Raw genomic sequence first — 19,930 nt, 5'->3', positions numbered from 1 at the left:
ATCCAACAGTTTTGCTGTCGCTGCCCCTTCTCGTTGGTACTCGCTACCTAATCATTTGCGCAGTGAATCCGTAATAAATCAATTCAAAATAAAAATTAAAAGCATTCTTGTTCCAGGATGCTTTTGGACAGTAACTGTCCTTTTAAGGACTAAAATAAGCTTCACTGCTTTTTACCCTAACCTATTGTTTTTTCCCCTTTTATTGTGCTCGTTTTCTCACAGTTGTAGTTCTCACCCTTCCTCCCTTCTGTTTGAAGTTACTCCATACGTCTCATTATGTGTCTTACTAATCTATGTTGGTATTGTTTAGTATCCCTAACTTTTCCTGTGGATGTTGTGGCGGAGACTACTCTTCAGGGTTTCAAGCACAAGTTGGATATACACCTTTTTGCAAATCATATTGAGGGATACGGTAATTTCAGGTTTTCATAATAGAGAACCTAAATGGGCCGCTGCGTGAGCGGATCACCGGACTTGATGGACCTCGGTCTGATCCGGTGAAGGCATTTCTTATGTTCTTATGTTTTTATATTGTACACCGCTTAGAAACCTGATTAAGCGGTTTAAAATTTTTTTTAATAAACTTAAAACTTGAAGGAGGGGGGGCCCATCGAGACAGTTAGGGAAAAATGCTTGAGTACCTGAATAATTTGTAATCCGCATAGAATTGTAGGATATGCAGAATATAAATTGTAAAAAAAAAAAAAATAAAAACAGAGGTACCATGGTCTTCATTCAGAAAAGGGGATTTCCCTGTTTAAATACAGCAGATTCCGGTTTCTTGGGACATTAGTTAATTGAGGTAGCCATTTATGCAGGGCAAATCCCGGAGAATGAAAACAAATCAAGAATACAACTCGTAATTTGCTTTGCTTATTTGGGGTATTCTGCCATTTATTCGAATCGGTACTTGCCACATGACATGCCTGTCATCACTGCGTCATGGATGGCTCTGTGAATAGAAACACCTAGCCACAGTTGGTCATACATTTATGTGACTTCATGATTGGGGGACTGAGCACTTTAACACTAAAATGTAAAACATTTTTTAAAAACCCCAAGCTTTATTAAGTTCAAACAATTTTTATTGATGCAAACAACAACAAATTCAACATTAAAACTTGTATAACAATGACGATGCATCAAATATAATAATATGATGAACATATTGATGTGGTCAATATTACATACAACACCAGGTGCTTAGTATAATAATGACTTTCTAATTATATGGCAAACACCTTAATAGTATACTTCTACCAGTCCCAAATGGTTGTATTATAAATCAATGGACCGGATCATATAGATTCGCAGCTTTTATGGATTAGCCTCAGCCCCACCACTCCACCGCTGTACTATCTCGTGACCGCAGGAAGATTTATGTGGCACTTCATTACTGGCTGTCCATGTTTATATTTTCATACTCAATGTTTTTTTTTTTTAGTTTTGTTCATTTAAAAAAATATATACTCTATGTTTATAATTTTCCATCAATAGTAGTATATGTACTTAACTTATATCAGCCACCGCCTGGGAGTCTGACCCTGTGTCAAGGGTCTCCCTATATACAGTAGAAAAGAGGCCGTTAATATCAGTTCTAACCAACCTCCCTCTATAGTTCATATGCATTTCTACCCAATTAGTGCTTACCGAGGTCGCGCGTGTCATCCGACTCAGTTTAATATCCAGAGTAAGATGGCGGCGGCGTCTGACCTCAGGGTTAATATACACTCAGCTATCATTCATAATCAAAACCCCTCCCCCTGAGGCTCATTGGTCCAACCACTAACCAATCACCGAAATCCACTCAATCTCCCCATTCAGTCCGTGGGGTACAGCTGTATTCAATGAAAAAATGTATCTTTGTTCAATTTCATTCAGCTTTTTATGGTCTTTCCCACCATCCCTCCCAGTCACTCTGCTTATGACCCGCCACTTAATCTCATCAAGTTTATGATTATGTGCGATCCAGTGATCTACCAAAGGGGCATTAATAACTCTGTTCAAAATCCTTGATTTGTGTTCCGTAAGACGGACCCGGATTGTCCTCGACGTCCGTCCTATGTATAACAAAGCACACGGGCAAACAATAACATATATCACATCTTGTGAGGTACAGTCTGTGTCAGTCTTGGAACACAAAATAATATCCCTCCCGGGGACCTTCCATGATTTCCCTTCAATGGTAGATGAACACCATTGGCATTTACCACATCTCCTGTGCTGACCTCCATCTTTCCTAGAAGCCACCCCGTATTTTTGGAAATTACATCTTTGTCCCAGCATGATGCCTCTAGAATATGCTATCCTAGGGAATTGTTGTAAAGCTCGGTGAGTCTGTACAATGTACCAATGACGTTTCATCATTGTAACCATCGTATTAGCTGCCCTAGAATAGGGGAGCACACACGTCAGTGTCTCTCCTTCTGTGTCCTGGGAATTAGTGACCTCCTGAAGAAGGAGTTCACGTTGGGAAAATCTAGCCCTCAAGTATGCCTGTTTAATCGCTTTTTCCGGATAGCCCCTCTGTCTAAATCTTTCTGAAAGGAGAGTAGCCTGAATCTTGAACTCCCCTTCAGAGAAGCATATTCGGCGGATCCGCAAAAATTGGGCAATAGGTAAATTAAACCGAAGTTTAAATGGGTGGAAACTATCAAAGTGGAGGACAGTGTTTCTCGTAACTGGTTTTCTATATAAGGAAGTGCTAATCTTTCCCTCGGTTACTGAGATCGCTATATCTAAAAATTCAATGTATGTATTGTGGCATGTCATTGTGAATTTTATATTGGCATCTATGGAGTTTAGGTGGTCCACAAACTGATCCAAACGTTCTCTAGTGTCTTGCCATATCAAAAAAATATCATCCAGGAACTGGCCCCAGTATAAAATCTGTGGGTGCCATATGGATCCATATATAAACTTTTCTTCAAAACTAGACATGTATAAGGAGGCGACCAAGGGGGCCAAAGTGGCCCCCTTAGCCACCCCCTGGATCTGCTGAAAAAATTGGTCCAGGTACTGGAAATAATTGTCATGAATGACCCAATAGGCCAATTGGGTCAAAAACTCTGTTGAAATCCGTTGGGGGCCCTGTCTTTGTTGCAATATCTCCCCTATTAATAATAGTGCCTCATCTTGAGGAATCTGAGTGTATAAGGATACAACATCCAAGGTCACCATCCACTTATCTAACATATCTATGCCCAGTCCCTCCAATTTCTTAAAAAATTGAGATGAATCCTTAATATAAGATGTAATCTTAGGAACCTCATCCCGTAAGAAATAGTCAACAAATTTAGAAAGGGGTTCAAGAATGGATTACCGTGTGTTAAGTATAGGGCGACCGGGCGGTTCTATCAAGGTCTTATGGATCTTAGGAACAAAGGAGATTCTAGGAATCCTAGGATTCTTTTCAAATAAAAAGGTATATTCTTTTTAGGTCAGCATTCCATTCCTAAGGTGAATGTTAAGGTGCTCCAATATTTCTGTACCTAACCTATCTGTAGGATCTTGGTCTAGTCTAAGGTAAGCATGCGTGTCATTCAACTGTGGCTTCATTATCATAGGCTTGTCTGTTCATCACCACTGTAGCCCCACCCTTATCTGCCTTAATGATAATAATATTATCATTCTTAAGCAACTCCTGTATATGGTCTTTCTACTGTATATAGGGAGACCCTTGATACAGGGTCAGACTCCCAGGCGGTGGCTGATATAAGTTAAGTACATATACTACTATTGATGGAAAATTATAAACATAGAGTATATATTTTTTTTAAACGAACAAAACTAAAAAAAAAATATAAAACATTGAGTATGAAAATATAAACATGGACAGCCAGTGATGAAGTGCCACATAAATCTTCCCGCGGTCACGAGATACTACAACGGTGGAGTGGTGGGGCTGAGGCTAATCCATAAAAGCTGCGAATCTATATGATCCGGTCCATTGATTTATAGTATAATAATGAGGCATCGAGTAAAATACATCCCATATAAACCTAGAAAATACCTTCATCCCCCATCAAATCCCACTCAATCTATGTATGACTACATGTTTTAAATCATTTAATACCCTCTACCTTCCCTCCCCAAACCCTCCCTTCTCTTCCCCTTCCAATGGTACTCTCTACCTCTCCTCAATCACACTTAGGACACCCATCTTAAAACCACACTACGACCTTTAGGAAATAAGGCTTGCAAATATGGATCCCATATTTGCATAAACAACATCTTTCACTTCCTCATCCTTCCAGCATCTCTAGCTTCCCAGATGGCCAACTGATGCAAAAGGTTTCGCCAATGCCAAAACTTTGGATAAAATTGCCTAGATCTAATCAAAAACTTTTTCTTGGGACTAACCATTCACTGCCCTCAATAGTTTTAGAACACCTCTGGCACCTGCCGCAACCAGTATGCCTACCATCAAAATCCCCTATGCTATTATGATAGCTCAATTTTTCCCTCTACTAAAAGATATCATGGGAAATTGTTGCAGAGGGGGATGTAACCGTAATATATACCAATAATTCTTCGTAATTTGTATAAGTGTACCTGCTGCCTATGAATACGGAATTACACAAGCGATCATCTCTCCCTCTTCCTCAGCAACAGATTCCTCTTTTAACAACAGCTCCCGTTGTGCATATTTTGCCCTCCAAAATCCCTGTCTGATTGCTTTTTTAGGATATCCCCTGTTTAAAAAAAACGTTCTTCCATCAAACGGGCCTGACATCGACCAATCCGCTAAGCTGGATATTCAACGGGATATAGCCAAAGAACCAACAATGACCTACTTGTAACTATATAGTTGAAACTATGACCTAATTGTATTAAGAACTACACTGATCTACCTGTACTAGGAACCCAGTTGAATGTCCGAGTCAATCTGCCCATTGCAACTTCCTGGGTAACTGACCCAACCTCTTGTAATATAATCCGACCTTGAACTGAATAGGTAAAGGTAGACTAGAAAACCTGATTCCATAGCATAACCTGATTAACATCTATAGAATAGCATGTGATAGTTGCTATGAGCTATTTAGCCAGCAGGGAGCTGTTCCCAGCTGGCTAAATAACACTGAATATCGGCCTCAATGAAGTTAATTCAGCTGCAGAGGAGGGGTCCTCCACTGGTTAAGTACTTGCTGAATATCATGGTATGTCCCAAAATACTAAGTCACAAAACAGGGGTAGGGAATCTGTGTAATAAAGTATTGCACGAGAAATAGAGATCAAAATAAATCAACATGAAAAGGAAAAAAGATCTCTACATATATATTCACATATTTTGAATATCACATATTTTGAGTAACTTAGGACTCCTTTTACTAAGGTGCGCTGGCATTTTTAGCGCACACATGAAATTACTGCGCGACACATCTAGAATAATGCCAGCTCAATGCTGGTGTTAAGGTCTAGCACATGCTATTCCGCATGTTAAGGCCCTAACGCACCTTAGTAAAAGGAGCCCTTAGCTTTTGGGATATAAACGGGTCTCATTTACATCCCAAAAACTAAGTTATATTTACTATTATAGCTTTTTTGAATGAAGAAAGATCTTTGAACAATCACTATATAGTAATTCTTTATTGTTTGTCACTATTCCATAATCCATACACAGTGATTGGGTGGCGGGTTTGGCTATAGGAGCTTCGGCTCTTCGTCAAATTACACAATTCTGAGTATATGTGAATCATCTTATATTCATGATCTTCGAAATATGGGAATAGATATGTAGAGATCTTTTCCCCTTTTCATATCTCCCAAAATACTGCCATCAAAAGAGATATTCAGAAACTAGGTACAGTGTTGTGTAAGAGGCAAAAAGTTTTTTTGGCGAAGACCGAATAAAAATTACTCTTCGTTTTAGGAAGCTGAGGGGTGCAGATAGAGATTTAAGGGTCCAGCCAGTTCACTTGTTGAGCTTCCTCTTTATCACTTTGGTGGTTGCAGAATCCAGTTGTTCGTCTTCCCCTCCATAAAATTATGTCACCTCACTGTGAGGAGCGTGTGGCGCAGTGGTTGGATCTACAGCCTCAGCACCCTGGGGTTGTGGGTTCAAACCCCGCGCTGCTCCTTGTGACCCTGGGCAAATCACTCAGTCCTCCAAAGCCCCAGGTACGTTAGATAGATTGTGAGCCCACCGGGACAGATAGGGAAAATGCTTGAGTACCTGATTGTAAAAACCGCTTAGATAACCTTGATAGGCGGTATATAAAATCCTAATAAACTTGAAACTTGAAAACTTGAAAAGATTCCTTGACAAAACCTTTGCTTACCAGGTGGCTAAGCTGAACCCTTGGCTAGCCCAATTGATGCTCGAGGCCCCTACCTACCTTAGCTTCAGAAAACTACTCAAAACGCACCTTTTCCGCGAACAGGTCCTATAACCCCTTTCCACCTGCAACTACCCCTCTCCCACTCTCCCACCGCTCCTACTGCCCTCCCCCTTCCTCCTCCCCCTATACTTGGTCTCCTCTCTCATTTTCTCTTACCTTCCATCCCTATCTTCGATGCTGCTTGTACTTTTGATAAAACTCTGTTAAAGCGTCCCCACGCTCCCTTCTTCGTTGCTTGTAACTTTGTCAAAATTTTGTAAATCCGTGTGTCATCGCGGATCTTAATTAACGGATGTGAACCACCTAGAACTTCTTGGGTATAGCGGTATACAAGAATAAATTATTATTATTATTTTTAAAGCAGCTCTAGCTATCTCCATGCATATGGTTCCTATCACTGCCCTCTGTGGAGGCTAATTTAAAGCATTTTCTACATGTAAAGTAGGCTATAGACTTTTGCAGGGACATATACGATGTGTGTGTACAACGTAGGCGCACTGAAGGATGGAATCGACCCTTATGCGAACTCCTAGGCATAGTTTGGGCAGAGCTGAGGTGGAGTTGTGTGTATGCGTGTTAATACGGGAGAAACCAAAAGAAGAAATGCCCTCAACAAATAGAAACATGGGCTCTTTTACTAAGTTGTAGTGCTCTGTCGTGATAGTCAGTGCTCAATTTTAATGCATCTAAACGTATAAGAACATAAGAATTGCCGCTGTTGGGTCAGACCTGGGGTCCATCATGCCCAGCAGTCCACTCACGCGGCGGCCCTCTGGTCAAAGACCAGCGTCCTAACTGGTTCAGCAGAAACTTGTCTAACTTTGTCTTGAATCCCTGGAGGGTGTTTTCCCCTATGAAAGACTCCGGTAGAGCGTTCCAATTTTCTACCACTCTCTGGGTGAAGAAGAACTTCCTTACGTTCGTACGGAATCGATCCCCTTTCAACTTTAGAGAGTGCCCTCTCGTTCTGCCTACCTTGGAGAGGGTGAACAACCTGTCCTTATCTACTAAGTCTGTTCCCTTCAGTACCTTGAATGTTTCGATCGTGTCCCCCCTCAATCTCCTGCAAGTTGTGAACGCAACTTAATACTTATGCTGTGCAATTTTTGGAGAGGTCAATCTAACCTTGTGTATGGCTTTGAAAATTGTTCTCCTCAAAGAACTACAAGGATTTCATCTTTATAAAAGAAATACTGTATGCTAAAAGAAGAGTCAGCCATCACGGTGATTTTGGATTTTTTTTTTTTTCCACTGCTTGAAAGGATTTATGGTGAGTAGTTATCAGGAGTGACAGACAGCTGCATTTTATTAAACTAGATTTCACCTCCGGCTTTTGCTTTTGTTTAGGCTGCATAGGCTGCACGCCTCATATTTTTTTAACCATGTGAAAACTGTTTATTTTTATTGTTTGCTAGAAATTTGAGGAAAGCCAAGGAAGAACAGACACCAAAACTTCATTTTACCAGGCCCTGCAGAATTCCTTAGGAGGAGAAGAGCAGAATCCCCTTGTCCGAGACGCAGCTGTCTGGTATTACTCACTGCAGCATACCTCATCTGATTACTCTGTCTTTTCCAGGGCCTTGGAAAACTCCACACGGTAAAGAACTAGACAGCTGAACGCTTTTCTTTTTCTAGGTTCTTTTCAGGTGACCCTGCCTTTTCCTGAACCAGCAAAAGAGTTATCCAGAGATGCATAAATCCAGGAGATTTTCAGGCTCATATTCAAATTGCGGGAGACCACTGATGATCTCCCACGTTTGGTGGGGATACCAGAAATTCAATGCCACTGGCATTAAATTTCCAGTTTATTTTTGGCCGGCCAGCTACACTAATATTCAACGGCTAGCTGTTTAATTCTAAGCAGTCAAAGATATGCCAACCTTTTATTTATTTCTTGTAATATTTATATACAATTTATAGCCTAAGTGGCGTACATTCAGGTATTCAAGCATTTTTCTCTATCTATCCTGGTGGGCTCACACTACCTAATATACCTGGAGCAAATGGGGATTAATTAACTTGCCCAGGATCACTAAGATTTGAACCCACAACCTCAGGGTGCTGAGACTGTAGCACTAACCACTGCGCCACACACATGTCTTTGGCCGGTGAGCTTAGCCAGTGAGCCACTGAATATTGGCAGTGACTGTCTGTGTTGGGTGACATAGCTGGTCACCGGCCAATCCAGAGACTGGGATATTCAGCATGAGAAAGCCGGCTACCCCTACTGAATATCTACGGATGAATAGCTATGTGCTATTTAGCCAGCCAGGAGCCATTCCTTACCAACTAAACAACACTGACTATTTGGCCCTTTGAAAGCGTATTTCTGCCTTTTCCCCCTAGACCCTTATGATCTTGAAAAGCCAGTGACATATTTGGAAAATGCTTAGGTTGGGTCACTGGAATGCATAACAAACTGTAATAATTCAGGTGGTCTCTAGAACTATGCCTCTGTTCTTTTTTAATTTAATTTTTCTTTTCTGGTAGCTTTTTGCATAGAATGGGAAAAATTAGGTCTAACCCAGTATGGCTCCTCTTATGCTCAGTTTTTAAAAGGATTCTATGGGTAAACCTGGAAATTATAGACTGGTATGCTTAATGTTATCAATGATTTAAATCAGGGGTGTCCAACCTGTGGCCCCGTGAAGTATTCTGTGCGGCCCCGGTCGAGGGCAATGCAGTGTTTTCCTCTGCTGCCCCCGGGTGTTTACCGTCTTGCCAGCTCCCTCCTCTGTCTTGTTGCAGTGTTTGCGCGTTTGTGTGGCCCCAGAAACATTTTTTTCGGCCAATGCGGCCCAGGGAAGCAAAAAGCTTGGACACCCCTGATTTAAATGAAAGAAACTATTAAAAAAATCATAATTGAGTCAACATGGATTTAATCGAGGGAAGCCTTGCCTCACAAGTCTGTTACATTTTCTGAAGGCATGATTAACAGCCAGTTAATGTAGTTCATCCATTTTCAGAATGTTTTTGTCAAAGTACCTCATGAGAGACTCCTGAGGAAATTTAAAAAGCCACGCGATGAGGTAATCAGTTGTGGATTGGGAGTTGGTTAAAAGATAGAAATCAGAGTGGGATTAAATGGACAGTTCTCTCAATGCTGACTATCTGCATATTTTTTGACTACCAAAACAAATCTGCATGATGTTTCAAGTTTCAAGTTTAATAAAATTTTGATTAATCGCTTAATCATTATTCTAAGTGATGTACATAGTGATAAAATTACAAAGATTTAGGAAACAATACAACGCATAAAAAGAGCTAAGTCTTACAAGACTATTGACAAACTTGACAAACTTAAGAACACAAGGAAAGGAAGGGAAAAGAACTACAAATTATTTGAAAGTAAGCAAGATGTTTAGGAAAATACATGAGGTAGGGGAAGTTAAAATGCTTCAATAAGGTTATGTAGTAAAATTAAAATTAGCTAGGGAACTAGCTAGCTAATTATCAAAGAAAGCTCTTTAATTTACTCTTAAATTTCTCCAAGTTACGTTCTTCCCTCAAATATATAGAAAGCGAATTCCATGTTTGGGGGGCTGTAATAGAAAAGATAAATTGCTGTCTTGTACTAATAATTTTAAGTGAAGGGATCGTCAGCAAGTGTTGTTCATTGGATCTCAGCATTCTATTAGAAGTATATGGAATTAGTAATTTATAGATGAAAGCAGGAGTTTTATGAAGTAGGGATTTGAATGTTAGCGTTTACTCAATTAATCAAATGATGTAGAATCACTTTAGTATCCACTTACGGTCTGAAACTTGGGGATGAACAAGAGAGGATCTAGAATCAGTAAATATTGAAGAACTAAGGCCAGTACTGGGCAGACTTGCACGGTCTGTGTCTGTATATGACTGTTTGTTTGAAGATGGGCTGGGGAGGGCTTCAATGGCTGGGCTGGAGTGAGCTTTGACGGAGACTTCAGTAGTTGGAACCAGTCTGTGTGTGACTGTGGTTGTGAGAGGAGCTGAAGAGAGAGCTGCAACTGAGAACCAGAGGCCTGTGGAAGGTGGGAGCTGGGCCTAGCTCTGTGCCCCAGGCAGAGCTATGAAGCCTGGGGTCCCTTCCCAGGGAAGGTCCTGGATTGGAGGGCCTACTATGGAAGGAAGGAGGGAACCAGATGGTGAAAAGCCTGGGCCATCAGGCTGGAGGAGGCCAGAAGAGCCAGACCCCAGAGCTCCTAGAGGAAGGGTTCCTGTTCCAGAATTGACACCAAGGAGCATGAAGGTACAACAGGGGTCTGGCAGGGCCTGGGAGTTGGAGGTAGAGATGGGCAGGAAGAAAGCCCAGGCTGTTACAGTGGTGGAGGATATGGAGGACTCACAAGGGTCAGAGGAGGATATTTTCAGTGGGGAGGAGGAGGTGGAGAAGGACATGGATTTGGCCACAAGAGCCATATTAACAGTTAAGGGGATGGCTGGACTGGAGAAAAAGCTGCAGGACTTACAAAAGAAACAACGTATGGTGTCCACTCTGTATAAGCTGGCTCCAGAGAAGCAAAAGAAAAAGTATAAGAAAGAACAGCAATACCTTCAGCGGCAGGTGGAGAACTGCATAACAGAGATGGCTGGTATTACAAAAGATGTGTCTAACCCCATGGCTGAAGTGTATCGGAACAGAGAGAGAATGACAGGGCTGCAGGGACACCAGGGGAAATTACAGGCAGCAGTTTCTGCAGAAGAACCCTGTTCAGAAGCAGGACAATTGGAAGAAGTGCAGGAAACTCCCACAGCAGTGGAAGAAAAAGCTACCACAGAGGCTACTGGAGAAAAGTTGGGAGACAGCCTGAATTGGTACAGCTGGGAAAAGAGTGCAGACACAGCAGAAACCAGAGTGGAGGAGGGGCGGACAAAGGAGCGCAGGAAGAAGAAAGCCACACAAAGAGTGAACTACCTGGAACAAGCAGGGACTGAAAAACTTCATATAGAGTTTGAGCAAGTATTAGCAGGGACTGAGAAACCACAAACAGAAATTGAGCTACCACAAACTTTAATAAAAGCACCTGAGGGAGTGCTGGAACAGCAGGCAGCTGAGACTAGTTTGCCCAGTAACTTGCTAAAATTCTTGGAGGAGGAGGAGGAATGTGATTTGAAAGTGATTGATCAGCAGCCTGGATTGGAAACACCTGAGTTCCATCGGCAAGGAAAATCCCAGAATGCAGCTCAGGGGAGGAGTTCCCAAGAACTGGTGGGTGGAATCTTTTGTGTGACTGAGAATGTGACTGAGAAAGGGGTGGAGTCTTCTCTGAGCTGTGCTGAGGGAACTCAGCCTAATTCAAAGTGCAGAGTACAGCAAAGAGGTGTTTCCAGTGTGTTGGAAGGAGTGGAGTGGAGTCAGGAGCTGGAACCTGAGAATCTACAGAGAGAAATACAGCAGGAGGTGGCTGTAGGTGATGAAGCTGTGCTGCCACAACGGCAGCAATGGACAAAGCAAGTTTTGCCTTGTTCTAAAGAACTGCAGTTGAAAGAACTGAATGCAGGACAGATCCCTATGGATGTGAATGGGGGTGTTGGGGAGGGGGAGGGGGTGGGAGAGGGTGGGGGATCTAGTGGTGGTGGGCATGGTGCCCAGAAAGGGGTTAAACGGGGAATATCTTTTGCAGATGTGGTGGCTGGGGGATCGGGACAGGGGGGTAGGAATCGGGGGAGGGGAATGTGCAAGGGGAGAGTGGGGGGAGGAGGGAGGATGGTGGAGGGAATGGGAATGGTGGGGGGGTGGGGTAGCGGGGGAGGGGGAGAGGGGGGTATTTTCAAGAGAAGAAATGTGGTTCAGTTGAAGTGGGTGGGGGTGGGGAATATGCCAACAAGGGACAGGATGTTGAGAATGGTTCTGGGGTTGGGCTTCAGGAGGGTGGTCAGGAAGATAGCCAAGAAAAGGTGAGGCAGGGTGAAGGGCTGGTGCAGGAAGCAGAGGGGGAGAGAGAGGGTGGGGGTGGGGATGAGGGTACATGGGAAAAGGTACGTAGTAAGAAGGTGGGGAAACACCAGAGGAAAAGAAGGGGAGATAGGGTTGAGGATACTAATAGGTTTAGTGTATTGGCACAGGAGGAAGAGGATGGAGGTGGGGTGTCCCAGAAGAGGAAAGGGAAGAAAGGTCGGGAGGGAGGGCAGCAGGAATACCCGGCGGTGATTCTGGAGAGGTTGCGGGTTGAGACAGTGGGAGAGGAAGGGGATGGGGGAGGGGCTTTTCTAAATACAGAGGTGGGTGGGAAGGAGGGTATGGAAGTAGATGGAGGGGATGTTTTGCTGGTTGGGAGGGATGTGATTAAGGAAGGGGAAGATAAGGAAAGGGAAGGAATTGGGGAAGAGTTGATTCTGGCGGAGGGCGAGGCGGTCCCGCCAGGGGTGGTGGTGAAGAGGAGAATGGAAGAAGGGAGCGGAGAGAAGGGGGGGAAGAAATCTAAATTAGTGTCATGATGGGGGGTCCCGGTTTGAATATTGCAACTTTGAATGTTGCTAGTCTCCGAACGGAGAGAAAGCGGTTTCTGGTTTATGAGTTCCTGGCTTCCAAACAATTGGATGTTATCATGTTGCAAGAAACAAGGGTTGACCACCCAAGTTTATTGTGGAAAGCTAAAAGGGACTGGAAATGGGGGCCGTCATACTGGGTATTAGCCCAGGAGGCTTATGGGGGGGTGGCAATTCTGTTTAACTCCAGGGCGGTGGAAGTGCATAGGGTGGTGGAATTGGGTGTGGGGAGGGGGCAGATATTGGATGTAAGGGTGGAGGGAGAGGAGGTAAGGTTGGTGAACATCTACGGTCCTCAGAGGAAGTGGGAGCGTAAAGCTCTAATCTCCCGGATCAGACCATATTTATACACGGCCAGGAGGGTGGTGTGGGGAGGGGATTTTAATGCAGTGGTGAGGCAGGAGGATAGGGAAGGGAGGAAATTTTCTTTAGGATATGATGAATTATTTTTGAAACAGGTGGGGGAGGGTGCAGGGCTGGTTGATATTTATACAGTTTTTGGGAAGCAAGGGGGTTTTACGTTTGGCAGGGGGAAATGCCGCAGTCGTATCGACAGGTTTTTTGTAAGGAGGGAAGACTGTCAGGACCCTCCCCAAGTGCAGCATGTTGAATTTACAGATCACGCTTTGGTGAGCATACAGGTAGGGGGGAAGAACCCAGTTATGGGTAGGGGTCTGTGGAGGCTCAACAATGCATGGCTCTAGGAGGAGAGTGTACAGGAGGCCTTTAGGGAGTTCTGGACAGACCAGCTGTCTACTGTAAGCGCGAACGGGTCATTGGGGGGATGGTGGGAGGTTGTGAAGGGTAGGATCAAGGGTTTTTTCAAGAAAATAAGTAGGAGGGCATCACAAAATAGGGAGGGGAGGCTGGTAGCCCTGAGGAAGGAATTAAATTGGAGGATGGAAGGGGGTGAAAAGGGGGAGGGGATTCAGGTACTCAAGGGAAAAATTGAAGTACTACAGTACGATAGATATAGGTCTTTAGTGTGGGAGAGGGACTATGGGCATTTCATCTCACCGGACCCTTTCAGGGCATGCAAAGAGAGGGTCAGGTGGTGGAAGGTGGGGAGTTTGTGGGACAATGAGGGGATAGAGCAGGAGTCACGAAAAGGGATATTGAGGGTGGTGGGAGAGCATTTTGGGGGGCTCTTTGAAGTTGGGCAAGAGGAAAGGGAGGGGTGGGAGGAATATATAGAGGGGACCCCGGGGGTGGGGGGAGGGTTAACAGTGGAGCAGGCAGAAGCGCTGAATGGCCCATGGACGGTGGAGGAGGTAAGACGGGCGATAGCCGGCCTGACCAGAGGGAAATCACCCGGTCCAGATGGGTTGACAGCCGAGTTTTTTAAGACATTTTGTGAGCAGATGATACCTTTCTTGGTGCGGCTGTTTACGGAGCTTAGCTGTCAGCCTGTTCTGCCGAGGTCCATGAGGGAGGCGGTATTGGTTTTGATTGCGAAGCCAGGGAAGGAAGGGTCAAGGGTGGGAAATTGGAGGCCGATTTCTTTGCTTAATACAGATAGGAAAATTTTAGCAAAGATGATGTGCGCAAGACTGGGAGAGGTGGCGGCATCAGTACTGGCACCAGCACAGATGTGTGGCGTGCAGGGGAGGGAGGCGATAGAAGCAGCGGTAACAGTAAGAGAGGCAGTTGAGAGGGGTCGGAGGGCCCAGGGGGGGCGGGTGCTTGTTAGTTTGGACCAAGCCACAGCCTTTGATAGGGTGCCATACAAATATTTGTGGGGGGTTCTTACAAAGTATGGGATTCCTGTGCAGTTTGTGGAGGAGTTGAAGACTCTGTATAGGGAGGCAGCAACCTTTCCCTTGGTGAATGGGTGGAGGGGGCAGCGTTTCTCCATTGGGAAAGGGGTGAGACAGGGCTGTCCCTTAAGTCCATTGCTATATGTATATGCCATCGATCCATTGCTGCAGCGGCTGGAGAAGGGTGAGGGTTTAACAGGGATAGATATGGGGGAAGGCACAAAGGTCAGGGTGGTGGCATATGCCGATGACATCTCTGTGTTTGTGTCTTCAAATAGAGAGTTTAGGTGGATGGAGGAAAAACTGGGAGAGTATTCAGGTGCCACAGGGGCGTGCATTAACCAGGATAAAAGTCATTTGTTGAAACTCGGGGATCCAGCATGGGAGGTGGAGAGTACAAGTGGATTCTTGCCTCCAGAGGGGAGGGTTAGGGTGCTGGGGGTTGTCTTCAGTGGGGATGAGGCGTATCAAATGGAGAATTGGAAGGGAAAAATCCAGGAAGGGCGGCAGAAGGTGGAAGCCTGGAAGCAGTGGAAGCTGACATTTCTGGAACGGGTGCGTCTAATGAAAGTATATTTGGTTCCTTTGTTCTTATTCCTTAGTTATGTGTGTTTGCTCCCGCAGGGGTTGCACGCTACGATGTATAGTCTTTTTTTTCAGTGCCTCTGGGGTAACCGCTTAAATCCAATAAAGAGGGGGGTAACATATTTGGCAAAAGAACAAGGGGGCTTGGGGATGGTGAACCCCATTCTTTTTTTCTCCTCCCTCTTCCTCCAGTTCCATTTGGGGGGGTTGGTGAGGGGACAGCAGGAAAGGGTGGCATGGGTAGAAAGTGTTCAAACGTGGAGTACAGTGTTTTGGAAAGACTGGTTGGGGGGAGTGGAAATAGGGAAGAAGCGGGTGGTGGGGGTTTTGGCAGGGGTGCCGGGTCAGGCGGACATGGCCCGTTTAGTTAGGAGTTGGAGGGTAACAGTGGATGAAGTGGTGGAGGGGAGGAAGACATGGATGGAAAGAGTGCTGCACCAGTGTTATGCGGTGGAACCTCTGCTGAAGGATTGCCCGGGGATACGTCAACAGCAGGCACTCCGTTATGTGGCGATGCCACGCCTGCCCCCTAAGTACTTCGATGTGGCATGGCTGGCATTGCATGGCAAGATGTATGTCCGGGCGAATCTAAAGTGTAGACCTGTGACTGACAGGGAGTGTCCAAGGGGGGAGTGCCAGGGAGTGTTAGAGACAATGGAACATTTTTTGTGTTTTTGCCCCTTTTCAGTTGAGGTGGGGAGGAGGGTGGCCAGGGATTTGGGGTTTCAGGTGGGTTTGTTTGAAAGTCTGAGTTATGCGGATTGGGTTTATGGGGGTGGTGGGGGGGAAGAGGGTGTATGGTGAAACTTTTTTTATTATTTTATCCATACTGAAGTATTTCATTTGGATGGCACGTTGCCAGATGTCGCTGAGGCAGCGACAGCTGGCACCGGACACAGTGGCGATGGATGTGGTGCGGGCAGTGTGCCAAGTTGTAGAAGCAGAGAGAAAAAGAAGGAGTGAACAGCAGTGGCGTTTACTGTGGAAGGGGGTGCGGCTTCGGCCTCCCTGACGAGTGTTACAGTTTTTGTTTTAACTGAGTTTTTGTATTTATGTTTATTTATTGCTAGGAGGGGGGGTTCTAGTCATTTTGTGTACAGGGTTTGGGGATGTTTAGTTTCATATGTACAGGTTTGGTGTGGGGATAGTGAAGTGTCAGTTTATGTTTGTATTATTTGTATGATATTTACTGCTGTCACTTTGTAATGTATTGAATTGTAATGCTTTTTTGGTGTAAGTCTAGATAATAAAAAGAACTTTTCAGTAGTTGGAACCCAAGCACAATACCGGGTAGAGCTTTGGATTCTTGCCCAGAAATAGCTAAGAAGGGGAAAAAAACCAAATAAATTGAATCAGGTTGGGCAGATTGGATGGACCATTCGGGTCTTTATCTGCCATCATCTACTATGTTATGTTACTATCATGAACATCAACTCCGCAGTTTTGGTTTGTGCTTCTCTTCATTGGATTCACTGCGGACTTGCTGGGTTCTTTTTTGTTCTTTTATTTTTCTGACTACCGCCACTATCTTAGGAAAAAAATGCAGACTACAGAGGCTGAGTATTGACCATGCCCTTTTTTTTTATCTCTACCCCTCTAAGATAAGGGCTCCTTTTATCAAGCCGCGCGTAATACCGCGCACTAAACTGCCGACCGCGCTAGCCGCTACCGCCTCCCTTGAGCAGGCGGTAGTTTTTAGGCCAGCGCCAGGGTTAACGCGTGATGAAACGTCGCGCGCATTGACCCCCACTAGCGCGGCTTGATAAAAGGAGCGCCAGCGGTTTAACACGCATAATACCACGTGCTAAACCGCCGGCCGCGCTAGCCATTACCGCCTCCCTTGAGCAGGCGGTAGTTTTTAGGCCCGCTCAGGGGTTAACGCGTGATGAAACATCGCGCGCGTTAACCCCGCTTGCGCGGCTTGATAAAAGGAGCCCTAAGTTTTCAAAAGAATTCAAAAGCGAGAATATGATTCAAAACGTTAACTAGATGGTAAAGAGTTCCATAAAGCCGTTTCTAATAGTGGCCAATCCAACCCTTAAACTCCCTCTTGTGTTTACCTTTTCTCTACCCTTCCATCTCCACTCTATTCCCCTTCTGGGCCCACTTCCCACTCCTCCTCAAACATGAATCTCCAGTCTTTACATCCCCCACAGTAATTGCAAAGTCCCTGCTTTTACACGTCTTCCATCAGACTTTCTTTTGTTCGGTGACAAAATGGTCTTTGTTGCTCTGCAGAAAAAGTGGATTCAGTGCAGGTCTGTTCAAGGGTCATACTAGCAAGTTTTTATTATACAGCATTTGCTTACTTTTATTTCTTTTCAATTAGTGATCATTTTATCATCTGTCCGGTTGTGAATATGGCCAAGTATTGGGCTGGAAATTCCAAAGGGAATACCTTCATGTACTATGTGCCTGACAGTTCATCGAGCAGGTAAGAAGACGTACTTCAGCAAGTAGTTTTATTTTATTCACGGCATTCTCCCCCCCCCCCCTTATCCCCACTATCTTTCAATTCCTCCAGTCCCGACTCCTCCAGAACTGCCCAAAGGTATAAACTAGCCTTCCCCTCTCTACGAGGCATCCACTATGCAGGCAAACTGGGAAAATCCCTTCTCTTCAAAATCACAGGTCTTTGGAACGACCTCACCATCCCGTTGCGGAACCTGGGCTCCCTTCAATTATTCCGCAAACAACTGAAAACTTGGCTTTTCACCAAATTGTAACTCTATCCTCCCCCCTTTTTCTCCTCCCTTCTACACATAAGTTCATGTAAACCTTTTTCTTCTTCTCTACCTATTATTTAAGTTCTTGTAAACCGTGTCGAACTCCATACTCATGGAGATGATGCGGTATATAAACTTAAGGTTTAGATTAGATTAGATTAGATTTTGGAAAAATAGGTTTGATGCTGGACAATTTATTAATGCTGGAAGTGGTTTTGACTTATGTTTTGATTTGAATTGCCTTAATTTGATACAAATGAGTGCATTAGCAATAAAAAAAAATTGTAAAATTTTGCTTTAATCGTGTTTTAACATTAACCCCTTGTGTTGTCTTTTGTAATAAACTGGAATTTATTTTATTGCAGCTCAGATTTGAGGATCCTGGAGTAGCTCATTTGTGTATTCTGCTTATACTACAACATGTAGGCCAGTTTCAGAACATAAGAATTGCCGCTGCTGGGTCAGACCAGTGGTCCATCATGCCCAGCAGTCCGCTCACGCCGCGGCCCTCTGGTCAAAGACCCGTGCCCTAACTGAGACTAGCCCTACCAACGCATGTTCTTGTCTAACTTTGTCTTGAATCCCTGGAGGGTGTTTTCCCCTATGACAGGCTCCGGAAGAGCGTTCAAGTTTTCTACCACTCTCTGGGTGAAGAAGAACTTCTTTACGTTCATACGGAATCTATCCCCTTTTAACTTTAGAGAAGCCCTCTCGTTCTCCGTAGCTTGGAGAGGGTGAACAACCTGTCCTTATCTACTAAGTCTATCCCCTTCAGTACCTTGACTGTTTCGATCATGTCCCCTCTCAATCTCCTCTGTTCGAGGGAGAAGAGGCCCAGTTTCTCTAATCGTTCGCTGTACGGCAGCTCCTCCAACCCCTTAACCATCTTAGTCGCTCTTCTCTGGACCCTTTCGAGTAATACCGTGTCCTTCTTCATGTATGGCGACCAGAAGTTTGTTATTCTCTCATTTTATTAATGCTTAGTTATAACATGACCTGTAAATCAGGTTAGAAAGAGCAATCAAATCTTAAAACTGTATTTGATCATGAATCCATCATTATTTAGAAGCCTTCAAAGCCGAGTACCATTGCCCTCCATTTATCCGTTGATAATGAATTGCAAAATAATATGATTACTTCAACTAGTCAGAAAGCTGGATAATAATTAAGTTATGTATGATTCTTCCTGTACAAGTATTAGTGTATCCTTTTTCTGACATAACTTTACTAAAAACTTTTAGAAGTTTGTGAGATCTGAGGGTGATCAAATTCAATGCTATTTATTTCCAAAAATACTGCCAATCTACTACTACTACTTATTATTATTTCTATAGTGCTGAAAGGCGTATGCAGCACTGTACATTATAACATACAATAGGCAGTCCCTGCTCAGAAGAGCTTACAATCTAATTTAGACAGGATAGTTCAGGGTTGGGTAGGTTATAGTGGGTCTAGGTATCTGTCAGTAGTGAGGGGGAGTTAAGAGTTGAAAGCAGTTTCAAAAAAAGTGGGCCTTTAGCTTGGATTTGAACACTGCCAGGGACGGAGCACGACGTATTGATTCAGGCAGCCTGTTCCAGGCATACGGCGCCGCAAGAAAGAAGGGACGGAGTCTGGAGTTGGCATTGGAAGAGAAGGGTACAGACAAAAGGGGCTTGCCCTATGAGCAGAAAGGGCCCACCTAGGCAGTTTACAACACTAGCTGCAATATGCAAAATAAGTACCAACAGTGACAAAACTAAACATTAGAGTCCAGCCTATTACATAACCCCCACTGCCCCCTACCCTTTCTGACCAAAAGTCTGCTGGAAAAAGAAACTCTTCAGCAATTTTTATATTTCCAGAAGGGTTCATGTCTTACATATAGTTGGGAGACTGTTCCAGAGAAATGGACCTAGTAATGCAAAACCAGAATGCCAAGAATATTCCAGTCTATATGGTGAGAAGATTGGGGGGGGGGGATGGGGAGACAAAGCAAGGAAGCCTGAGATGAGCAAAGCTTCAAGTTGGGATATGGGTCATTCCATGTCAAGTGGTCCAGAACCCCCAC

General features: G+C 44.3%; 1 protein-coding gene across 1 annotated transcript in view; it reads left to right on the top strand.

Annotated features, from left to right (window-relative positions):
* LOC117355202 (thyroglobulin-like) overlaps positions 1–19,930 on the top strand; it is a 41,562-nt gene that overhangs the window by 9,170 nt on the left and 12,462 nt on the right. Inside the window, exons 4-5 of the mRNA XM_033933390.1 lie at positions 7,757–7,938; positions 17,484–17,588. Coding sequence (XP_033789281.1) covers positions 7,757–7,938; positions 17,484–17,588 — 287 coding nt within the window. The remainder of the gene's footprint in view (positions 1–7,756; positions 7,939–17,483; positions 17,589–19,930) is intronic.

The sequence above is a fragment of the Geotrypetes seraphini genome, chromosome 2, assembly GCF_902459505.1.
Source record: "Geotrypetes seraphini chromosome 2, aGeoSer1.1, whole genome shotgun sequence".
Classification (NCBI taxonomy): Eukaryota; Metazoa; Chordata; class Amphibia; order Gymnophiona; family Dermophiidae; genus Geotrypetes; species Geotrypetes seraphini.
The sequence above is the reverse complement of the archived record's forward strand: the minus strand, read 5'-3'. Positions and strand labels throughout refer to the sequence as shown.